This window comes from Tachysurus vachellii, chromosome 5, assembly GCF_030014155.1.
Source record: "Tachysurus vachellii isolate PV-2020 chromosome 5, HZAU_Pvac_v1, whole genome shotgun sequence".
Classification (NCBI taxonomy): Eukaryota; Metazoa; Chordata; class Actinopteri; order Siluriformes; family Bagridae; genus Tachysurus; species Tachysurus vachellii.
Genome location: NC_083464.1, coordinates 28,683,574 through 28,695,214, shown reverse-complemented (window position 1 = coordinate 28,695,214; position 11,641 = coordinate 28,683,574). Strand labels below are relative to the sequence as shown.

General features: G+C 39.5%; 2 protein-coding genes and 1 pseudogene across 2 annotated transcripts; all 3 read right to left on the bottom strand.

Annotated features, from left to right (window-relative positions):
- Positions 1 to 2,841, bottom strand: LOC132846334 (uncharacterized). The gene is made up of 3 exons (XM_060871010.1): positions 2,403 to 2,841; positions 2,092 to 2,137; positions 1 to 1,846 (listed from the first exon to the last, which is right to left on the bottom strand). Exons 2-3 carry the CDS (start codon positions 2,118 to 2,120, stop codon positions 373 to 375), a joined length of 1,503 nt encoding a protein of 500 aa, XP_060726993.1. The 5' UTR covers positions 2,121 to 2,137; positions 2,403 to 2,841; the 3' UTR covers positions 1 to 372.
- Positions 2,842 to 4,187: 1,346 nt separating this feature from the next.
- LOC132846069 (uncharacterized) lies at positions 4,188 to 8,016 on the bottom strand (annotated as a pseudogene).
- LOC132846333 (uncharacterized) lies at positions 7,593 to 10,972 on the bottom strand. The gene is made up of 3 exons (XM_060871008.1): positions 10,513 to 10,972; positions 10,202 to 10,247; positions 7,593 to 9,948 (listed from the first exon to the last, which is right to left on the bottom strand). Exons 2-3 carry the CDS (start codon positions 10,228 to 10,230, stop codon positions 8,472 to 8,474), a joined length of 1,506 nt encoding a protein of 501 aa, XP_060726991.1. The 5' UTR covers positions 10,231 to 10,247; positions 10,513 to 10,972; the 3' UTR covers positions 7,593 to 8,471.
- Between the last annotated feature and the right edge of the window lie 669 nt (positions 10,973 to 11,641).

Here is an 11,641-nt window from a genome sequence, read left to right as displayed (position 1 = left end):
TGCTTTTGCACTTAGAGTTTATTTCAGTAACAAAAGTAAAGAAAACATTGAGAAGGATCTTTCAAGCATCTAATCTTCGTGTAGTATCAACCACTACAGGTGATGTACAGAGAACAGAGGAACACTGAAAGATGTGAAGACACAGGAACACACACCAACACACACACGCACACACACACACACACACACACAAACACACACACACAAAAGCATGTTAATCTAGAAGAACTCCATGTCGCTGATCAGGAAGCTTTCATCATATGACTAAATACTAATGAGAAGATAATAACTACACACCACTTGATGGAGCAATATGTGGAATATGTTACGTAATCATCGATTTCTTTCAGAATTCCATTCTATCACATACATCTACACTTTAATGTTTGACTTCCCCTCAGCCTTTTTCTTCAGTTCTTCGAGTTTCTGTACTGTTTCATTCCCATACGTTTCCTTTGCTTCCTTACACAGGGACTCCAGATCCTGAAGTGTAGACAGAGCATCGGTCTTTAAGGCGATCTCCTGCAGGACGTGCATACACTTATCACACTCTTCCACCAGTCTGCTTATTGCTTTTTCTTGTTTTGATATTTCTTTCGCTAGTCGTTTCTTATTCTCCTCAGACTCATTCTTGAGGTTCTTTTTCACATCTTCTAAAGTCTTCTTGACCAGCCTGGTCTTTGTCTCATAGATTTTTGCCTCTTTAACATGCATAGTGTAGTGACACTTTCCTGGACACACTGTGCATTCATACTTGGACATGGCAGTACACCAGGAAAGATTTGAGACCCACCAGCATCCTGGATAATGACAGTTCCACTTACACACACTACAGCACATAGCCTCTTTGCTCGAACCCGTTGACGGGTCAATTGGTACCTTTTCTTTGTAGCACTCTTCAAATTCATGTTCAAGCTGCATTGCTTTGACCTGTTCTCTTAAACTGCTCATGTGTTCCACCAGCTGCTTACGGTGTGTCAGCACACTTTCAGTGTTCTTCAGACTTACAGGTTTGTTCCCCTTTACGAAAGACAGAAAGTCATCCATGCTCGTGTTGAACAGATCCCATGCTGCCTGAAAACCTTGAATCAGTTCATCGGTTTCCTCTTCACGGTCGTATCTCACAAAAAAGTTCTCACAGTGACTGTTATCGAACCTGAAATATACCGGCTCCTCATCGCTAGTCTGAGCACATGGGATCTTGGCATCTTTGATGGCTTTGATAGAATTTGTAGGCTTTCTTGTTGCATGTGTGATGAACACAACAAAGTTTTTCTTCACGTCATTGCTGAATAAAGAGAGAACAGCGTTAAAAACATAGCGCTGTCTTTCACTGAGTCGGACAGTGCTTGACGACACCACGAGACACACGGCGTCAAGTGTCTCAACACTTTCACTGGATCTCAGGAACCCGAGTAAATATTCAGCTACTTTTAAATCCTCGTCTGTGTCTTCTGTTTTTCCGAACCCAGGCGTGTCGATGACGGTCAGAGAGAAAGGGCAGTGTTCAGTAAACACATCATATACCGTGACTGCGTGAGTCTGAGAATCAGACTGCTCTTCTTTTGTCTCTATGACCTCAAACCAAATTCTGTCTTTACTCTCAACACCAAGCATGTAGTTGACCATGGCGTTGATGAGAGTCGACTTCCCCACTCCTGTTTCTCCAACCATTAACATGGTTTTCTGAGGTTTGTGCTCATCATTTTCACCAAATGCCATTTTCTTCAGTTTCGTACTGTTAAACAGAGTCCACGTTTTTAGAATATATCTGGTGAGGAATCCTTTTATTTCTTTGCTGTTTTTCATATATTTATGTTGCTGCTGTTCCTTCTTTGAGGAGCTCCTAAAAAATAGGTCCATGTACAGATCATTATGATAGATAGATAGATAGATAGATAGATAGATAGATAGATAGATAGATAGATAGATAGATAGATAGATTCTTTTGTGTATTGTGTAGAAAATATTAAAAACAGTCATTTTTATGTAGCTTTAATTCTTGATGTAAAATAAAGCATAAAATTCCCTGTTATATGTAATGAAAGACTGAAGCTCTAATGTGGATATTACAGACAGATGAAACCTTACCACTGAGTGAACTGTTGATCGTCTTTCATGGCTCTTTGTCTAGCGTCTAAATGTGAGAAAAGATTAAAAAAAAGCAAAAAAAACTCGTGTTGAAACAGAAATCAGAGTGTGATTAAATTAGAGATCGGCTGCTTCACTGTGCACGCTTCAGTCGAGTTCTAAAATATTCTGTATTTATTCATATATCTACAGTATAATGAGCAGCTTTAAAGCACAGCTGCAGCTTCATGACGTTTGAACAGCGGGTCAAAGGATAAATAAATTTCATAGAAAACTTTTCATTTGAATGAAAATCCAGATTTATCACCTACCTTCTCATGCACTTTTCCACCTGTCCGTCCACGAATGCGTAAAAATTTGAACGAGTAGAAATCTGACTGTGGATATCGCAGCGCCTCGACTGTGAGAGTCACCGCATCCACAGGAAATATGTAAAGTTCTCTGCTGCATATTGAACGACATGGCAGATCATTTCCTGAAATCTGCTCTGTCTTCATCTCTACAGCTAAAGTTTCAACGTTTCACAAACAATTTAAACCATTTAGAGGTTTTTCACCTCTCAAAGCCAGTAACATGGTTAATGTTGACTTCAGTGAAAGGTTTTACTCTCTTGTTTCTACCTGTGTGTGTGTGTTTGTACACAAACTAACTAGTTGTGTACTAGTTATATTAGTTACAATAGCTAGATAATGACTGGATGTTAAACGAAGCAGTTACCAGAAGCAGGTCCACAACTAGGGGATTTGACTGTTTGGGTGTTGTTCATACTGAGGACGTGTGTGTAAGAGACTTGTGTAAAAAGGTTGAACTTATCCTCCCATAAAAACATACAGAGATTAAGATCACAGTAAAAGTGGGCCATGGTGCTGTGTTTAAGCAGGTTTTTGACCACAGTTTCACCACAGCAAGCAAAATCTTCTGCACCACTGTATATTGACTTCCTGCTTACAGATGAACTGACTTCCTGTGTGTGTGTGATTTACTTCAACAACTTTCTCTCAGGTATCTAATACATTACTGTGGTTAAGCTTAAAGCACTGCTACATAACAAATACAACTACTCATACGTCAAATATACTTAATTTGCTGTTCACGAATGACTTGAATCCGTTAGAAGGATAAGTAAATATGGAAATATCACTAGGAATGAACAGCTAGTGTGAGCTGAACAGACAAAGACATCAGAACAGGAGGTGCAGAATTCTGTCCTTTTTCTCTTTTTTTTGCAGAAAGTCACATGAGCATGAGGTCTTCTATCATCAATGTATAAGTGAGCGATCAGATACAAAATGAAGGCATACAGGAAGATGAACTTTAATATGAACAGAGAGAGAGAGAGAGAGAGAGAGAGAGAGAGAGAGAGAGAGAGAGAGAGAGAGAGAGAAGTTTACATTTTACTAATCTACCTGCTGTATTTTAACTGACTAGTTACAAGCTTCCAGCTTCTTTATTTTCATTAAAAAAAGCATATTTAAAGCTTCGGTTCATTGAACTACCTGTAATTCACAAAGATGCTTTTCAAATGATTCATTATCACACTCACTCACTCATTTTCTACCACTTATCCGAACTACTTCGGGTCACGGGGAGCCTGTGCCTATCTCAGACGTCATCGGGCATCAAGGCAGGATACACCCTGGACGGAGTGCCAACCCATCGCAGGGCACACACACACACTCTCATTCACTCACGCAATCACACACTACGGACAATTTTCCAGAGATGCCAATCAACCTACCATGCATGTCTTTGGACCAGGGGAGGAAACCGGAGAACCCGGAGGAAACCCCCGAGGCACGGGGAGAACATGCAAACTCCACACACACAAGACGGAGGCGGGAATCGAACCCCCAACCCTGGAGGTGTGAGGCGAACGTGCTAACCACTAAGCCACCGTGCCCCCCTGATTCATTGTCATAAAGAAGATATTTAATTCTGATCATTTGCACATTTGATAAAAATCCTACTTATCTTCGGACAATATCGTTCCAAAAACCTTGAAAGCTATTTTCTAGCATTTTCTGTGGAAGGAGGAGGAGCGCATCATCATCATCATCATCATCATAATTTGAAGAAGAAAAATAACAACAACAACAGAGTATAATCAGTTTTTATTGATTAGTTATAGTTAGATATAAAATTATGGTCATTATGCAGAGCGTCTTTACACACAATTTAATTTTGTTAAAGTTCTTGACATGTTTCGATATGAAGGCAAAAAACTCTACCACTTTAATAGTAACACCTGTAACATCTGTTCATTAATGCATTTATCCAATCGGCCAATCATGTGGTAGAAACACAAGGCATCAACTCCTACAGATAATAGAGGTCAAGAAGATCCATTAAAGTTCATGCAGTAAGTGTGGGGTATAAATGTAGCACACGAGTACACATGCAGAGTACACAAGACAGACAGGAGAAGTAAACCATTCCAGAGAGACAGGAAAGTAAACCATACACAGAGTATGTTTATGATGCTTATGTTACTGTTTATGAGCAAAGCTTATTCATCCTGAAGCCCTACTGGCCACAGGAGGCATGTGCAAGCTGTTACCAGTCCAACACAGAAGATACCACAGTCCAGGAACACAGAATTGGAGGATTATGGAGTCTGTTGGGGTCCAAATATCTTTCTTCTTAACAGACAGGAAAGTGTAGACAGCACTTAAGCAGGTATCACAGGAAGAGTTTGGTCTGTTTGAGCAGAGTATAACAGAGGAGGAGGTGGAGGACAAGCTGGTCAGAATGAAAGGACTGGAGCATCACTGCATCCCTCGTTCAGTAGCAGACGAAGCAAGGATGATGCCAAACCCCACTGCTCCACTATAAGTCGACTGATATGGTGGGTAATGTAGGAAACCATTAATGAAAGTGAACATAGACCAATCTTAAAGGATGCTGTGGAGGATCAGACATTGATTACAAAGATTAACACGCAACCAGCTGAAAATCATCATCTCAAATGTTCCAGAGGGTTCTGAGAGCTCGTCACAGGTTCCTCGTCCAACAAAGACTTGATGTAAATATGAAAAATTCACCAACAAAGTCAGTTTCTTCTCATCTTCTCTTGTCTAACCTCCGGAAAGCTTTTGAGAGCTGTTTTATCTTTATATCCATGCAGAACTCTAAGAGCTCCACAAGCTCTTTTGAGATTCATATTTAATGGCCAGATCGTGTTAAGTGAAAATAAGCTAACTAATCCTGATGAATATATGATGATTGGTCTTATATGAAGTTTTAGCAAATCTTAATTACTGCAGGGATTTCAAAGCAGCCAATGCCTTTGATGATTTTTCCTCCATTTTATTTTTCATCTCTTGCAGTTTCTGCACTCGAGCTGTGTTTCCTGTTTCCTTCACTTTCTCAATCAGGAAGTCCATATGCTGCAGTGTAAACACAGAGTCACTCTTCAAGGTGATCTCCTCCATCAAGACAACACACTCATAACATTCCTCCACCAGGCGGCTCTTCTCTTTTTCCATTTTTCTCATATCATTCTCTATTCTACTCATCAAGGTCTTGATCTCTCCAGACTCTATCTCGTATTTCTTTTTCAGATCTTCCTTAGTCTTCTTCACCCTCCTTGTCTTCGGGACATAGATTTTGCCCTCTTTATCGTGATTACTAACGGGACACTCACACACTGTGCACATCCCTTTAGACATCATGCTACACTTTGAGAGATCACTGACCCACCAGCATCCTGGATAATGACAGTTCGCCTCACAGACTCGACAGCACATGGCTTTTGTGGTGAACATGTTCCACAAGCTGTATTCTATTGATTCCTTTGCATTGTAAGGTTCATCCACGTAATATTCCCAGTTATGATGTTCACCTTTTTTCTCATGTTCCTTTAAAGCCTCTTTTGTCTGCTCGAGCTCTTTCTGTTTCTGTTCTGCTTGTATGATCTTATTCTTTATACCAAAGATGGATGAAGTCAGTTGTTTGCGTTTTTTCAGCATTGCTTCAGTTATCTTCAGGTTTATGGGTTTAAGTTCTTGCAGAAATGAGAGAAAGTTCTCCATGGTTGTGTTCAACAGATTCCATGAAGCTTGATAATTATCTGATATTTCCTCATTATTAAAGTCTTCACAGTGACCGTTGTTGAACATGAAATGCACCGGCTCTCCTTTAGCAGTCACAGCACATTGGACTTTGGACTGCTTGATGACTTTAATGGCATTTGTAGGCTTTGTTGGTGCATGTGTGACAAACAGCACTATGTTTTCTCCACATCATTGCCAAATAAGGAGAGAACTGCATTGAAAACATAGTGCTGCCTTTCAGTAAGTCGAACAGTACCGGATGAAATCACCAGACACACAACGTTAAGTTCATCAACTCCATCTTTACACTTGAATAACTCGTGAAGACCTTCAGCAACAATCAAATCCTCATTTATTCCTTCTGTGCTTCCGAACCCAGGCGTGTCAATGACGGTCAGAGAAAATGGGCAGTGTTCAGTAAACACGTCATATACGTGACTGCATGAGTCTGAGAATCAGGCTGCTCTTCTTTTGTCTCTGTTTTTCATTGTGCTATTTGAGGTGATTAACTGAATTATATATTTGGATCTATATATCTGAAATAAAATATCTGAATTATATTTTTTCTATTCAATTAGGTTAAATATTTGAGAGATTATGCTTAATAAAATATAGTTATTTAACTATATCGTTTTTATATTAATGTTTTTAAATTAATAATCATCATTCGTGATGCAGCAAAACCAGGACACAATAAAGTAAACAGCGCCTCAGTGTGGTTATGTACGTCAACTGCATCTGCTTTTGCCAGTTACAACTTTTTAATAAACACCGATAAAGACTCACAACACAATAGCGGTTTTAAGTACCAACACTGGAAACCCCCCAAAAAAGTGTTTTATCGTAGCAATTGTTAGATTTTCCTTGTTAAATCAGGTTAATAAAAAATATACAGGAGTAAAACAACAAAGACATCTATGTTCCCTCACCAAACAATCATCATATTAATCATCATCTGGAAGGGGATACAAATACACCACAGGGCAACATGCACACACACAACACACACACACACAAGCACATACACAAGCACATACAGTATAGACACACACACACACGCACACATACACACACACACACACACACACACACACACACACACACACACACACACACAAACATGCTCACTAGCACACTAGCATCATGTCAGACTCTAACAGCAAACTGATTAAAACAGTTCAGATTATTTTATAATATATAAGTAAACATTTATTGTTAATAGCTGTGTGAATAAATACTAAACATAATACAGATGCATAATACAGAACTTTGGGCTCCAACACTGTGTAGATGCCGGGGCTTGTTTTTTTTTGCCACATATACATTATGTCACAGAGAAATTCTTTTCTTTGTATATCATCCTAGCTTGGGGCAACTAAAATACAGTTCCCATTGAGCAACCATTGAGCTCCCACCACCCCAGAGACTTAGACAGAGGACATGTTAGAATGCTTTTGCACTTAGAGTTTATTTCAGTAACAAAAGTAAAGAAAACATTGAGAAGGATCTTTCAAGCATCTAATCTTCGTGTAGTATCAACCACTACAGGTGATGTACAGAGAACAGAGGAACACTGAAAGATGTGAAGACACAGGAACACACACCAACACACACACACACACACACACACACAAAAGCATGTTAATCTAGAAGAACTCCATGTCGCTGATCAGGAAGCTTTCATCATATGACTAAATACTAATGAGAAGATAATAACTGCACACCACTTGATGGAGCAATATGTGGAATATGCCACATATACATTATATCACAGAGAAATTCTTTTCTTTGTATATCATCCCAGCTTGGGGCAACTAATATACAGTTCACCTGGAACAGAGAGCGCCAGGAACCTGCTCAAGAACCCTAACATTGGAAATGCTGGGATTTGAACCGAAAGCCTTAACCATTGAGCTCTCCCCACCCCAGAGACTTAAACAGAGGACATGTTAGAATGCTTCTGCACTTAGAGTTTATTTCAATAAAAAATAGTAAAGAAAACATTGAGAAGGATCTTTCAAGCATCTAATCTTTGTGTAGTATCAACCACTACAGGTGATGTACAGAGAACAGAAGAACACTGAAAGATGTGGATACAGGGACACACACACACACACACACACACACACACACACACACACACACACACACACACAAAAACATGTTAATCAAGAAGACTCTCCATGTCGCTGATCAGGAAGCATTCATCATATGACTAAATACTAATAAGAAGATAATAACTACACACCACATGATTGAATGATATGTGGATGATATTACATGACGTAATCATCAATTTCTTTCAGAATTCCTTTCTGTCACATACATCTACAGTTTAGTCATGTTGGACTTCTCCTCAGCCTTTTTCTTCAGTTCTTCGAGTTTCTGTACTGTTTCATTCCCATAAGTTTCCTTTGCTTCCTTACACAGGGACTCCAGATCCTGAAGTGTAGACAGAGCATCGGTCTTTAAGGCGATCTCCTGCAGGACGTGCATACACTTATCACACTCTTCCACCAGTCTGCTTATTGCTTTTTCTTGTTTTGATATTTCTTTCGCTAGTCGTTTCTTATTCTCCTCAGACTCATTCTTGAGGTTCTTTTTCACATCTTCTAAAGTCTTCTTGACCAGCCTGGTCTTTGTCTCATAGATTTTTGCCTCTTTAACATGCATAGTGTAGTGACACTTTCCTGGACACACTGTGCATTCATACTTGGACATGGCAGTACACCAGGAAAGATTTGAGACCCACCAGCATCCTGGATAATGACAGTTCCACTTACACACACTACAGCACGTAGCCTCTTTGCTCGAACCCGTTGACGGGTCAATTGGTACCTTTTCTTTGTAGCACTCTTCAAATTCATGTTCAAGCTGCATTGCTTTGACCTGTTCTCTTAAACTGCTCATGTGTTCCACCAGCTGCTTACGGTGTGTCAGCACACTTTCAGTGTTCTTCAGACTTACAGGTTTGTTCCCCTTTACGAAAGACAGAAAGTCATCCATGCTCGTGTTGAACAGATCCCATGCTGCCTGAAAACCTTGAATCAGTTCATCGGTTTCCTCTTCACGGTCGTATCTCACAAAAAAGTTCTCACAGTGACTGTTATCGAACCTGAAATACACCGGCTCCTCATCTCTAGTCTGAGCACATGGGATCTTGGCATCTTTGATGGCTTTGATAGAATTTGTAGGCTTTCTTGTTGCATGTGTGATGAACACAACAAAGTTTTTCTTCACGTCATTGCTGAATAAAGAGAGAACAGCGTTAAAAACATAGCGCTGTCTTTCACTGAGTCGGACAGTGCTTGACGACACCACGAGACACACGGCGTCAAGTGTCTCAACACTTTCACTGGATCTCAGGAACCCGAGTAAATATTCAGCTACTTTTAAATCCTCGTCTGTGTCTTCTGTTTTTCCGAACCCAGGCGTGTCGATGACGGTCAGAGAGAAAGGGCAGTGTTCAGTAAACACATCATATACCGTGACTGCGTGAGTCTGAGAATCAGACTGCTCTTCTTTTGTCTCTATGACCTCAAACCAAATTCTGTCTTTACTCTCAACACCAAGCATGTAGTTGACCATGGCGTTGATGAGAGTCGACTTCCCCACTCCTGTTTCTCCAACCATTAACATGGTTTTCTGAGGTTTGTGCTCATCTTTTTCACCAAATGCCATTTTCTTCAGTTCCGTACCGTTAAACAGAGTCCATGTTTTTAGAATATATCTGGTGAGGAATCCTTTTATTTCTTTGCTGTTTTTCATATATTTATGTTGCTGCTGTTCCTTCTTTGAGGAGCTCCTAAAAAATAGGTCCATGTACAGATCATTATGATAGATAGATAGATAGATAGATAGATAGATAGATAGATAGATAGATAGATAGATAGATAGATAGAAGGTTAGATTCTTTTGTGTATTGTGTAGAAAATATTAAAAACAGTCATTTTTATGTAGCTTTAATTCTTGATGTAAAATAAAGCATAAAATTCCCTGTTATATGTAATGAAAGACTGAAGCTCTAATGTGGATATTACAGACAGATGAAACCTTACCACTGAGTGAACTGTTGATCGTCTTTCATGGCTCTTTGTCTAGCGTCTAAATGTGAGAAAAGATTAAAAAAAAGCAAAAAAAACTCGTGTTGAAACAGAAATCAGAGTGTGATTAAATTAGAGATCGGCTGCTTCACTGTGCACGCTTCAGTCGAGTTCTAAAATATTCTGTATTTATTCATATATCTACAGTATAATGAGCAGCTTTAAAGCACAGCTGCAGCTTCATGACGTTTGAACAGCGGGTCAAAGGATAAATAAATTTCATAGAAAACTTTTCATTTGAATGAAAATCCAGATTTATCACCTACCTCCTCATGCACTTTTCCACCTGTCCGTCCACGAATGCGTAAAAATTTGAACGAGTAGAAATCTGACTGTGGATATCGCAGCGCCTCGACTGTGAGAGTCACCGCATCCACAGGAAATATGTAAAGTTCTCTGCTGCATATTGAACGACATGGCAGATCATTTCCTGAAATCTGCTCTGTCTTCATCTCTACAGCTAAAGTTTCAACGTTTCACAAACAATTTAAACCATTTAGAGGTTTTTCACCTCTCAAAGCCAGTAACATGGTTAATGTTGACTTCAGTGAAAGGTTTTACTCTCTTGTTTCTACCTGTGTGTGTGTGTGTGTGTGTGTGTGTGTTTGTACACAAACTAACTAGTTGTGTACTAGTTATATTAGTTACAATAGCTAGATAATGACTGGATGTTAAACGAAGCAGTAACCAGAAGCAGGTCCACAACTAGGGGATTTGACTGTTTGGGTGTTGTTCATACTGAGGACGTGTGTGTAAGAGACTTGTGTAAAAAGGTTGAACTTATGCTCCCAAAAAAACATACAGAGATTAAGATCACAGTAAAAGTGGGCCATGGTGCTGTGTTTAAGCAGGTTTTTGACCACAGTTCCACCACAGCAAGCAAAATCTTCTGCACCACTGTATATTGACTTCCTGCTTACAGATGAACTGACTTCCTGTGTGTGTGTGTGTGTGTGTGTGTGTGTGTGTGTGTGTGATTTACTCCAACAGCTTTCTCTCAGGTATCTAATACATTTCTGTGGTTAAGCTTAAAGCACTGCTACATAACAAATACAACTACTCATACGTCAAATATACTTAATTTGCTGTTCACGAATGACTTGAATCCGTTAGAAGGATAAGTAAATATGGAAATATCACTAGGAATGAACAGCTAGTGTGAGCTGAACAGACAAAGACATCAGAACAGGAGGTGCAGAATTCTGTCCTTTTTCTCTTTTTTACAGAAAGTCACGTGAGCATGAGGGCTTCTATCATCAATGTATAAGTGAGCGATCAGATACAAAATGAAGACATACAGGAAGATGAACTTTAATTTTTGACAGAGAGAGAGAGAGAGAGAGAGAGAGAGAGAGAGAGAGAGAGAGAAGTTTACATTTTACTAATCTACCTGCT

What these genes read in the sequence shown, in the direction of transcription:
- LOC132846333 (XM_060871008.1), bottom strand. Translation starts at nt 10,230, where the DNA reads ATGAAAGACGATCAACAGTTCACTCAGTG. An exon ending in GATCAACAGTTCACTCAGTG is followed by an intron (nt 9,949 to 10,201) that starts GTAAGGTTTCAT and finishes CCTATTTTTTAG; the next exon opens with GAGCTCCTCAAAGAAGGAAC.
- LOC132846334 (XM_060871010.1), bottom strand. Translation starts at nt 2,120, where the DNA reads ATGAAAGACGATCAACAGTTCACTCAGTG. An exon ending in GATCAACAGTTCACTCAGTG is followed by an intron (nt 1,847 to 2,091) that starts GTAAGGTTTCAT and finishes CCTATTTTTTAG; the next exon opens with GAGCTCCTCAAAGAAGGAAC.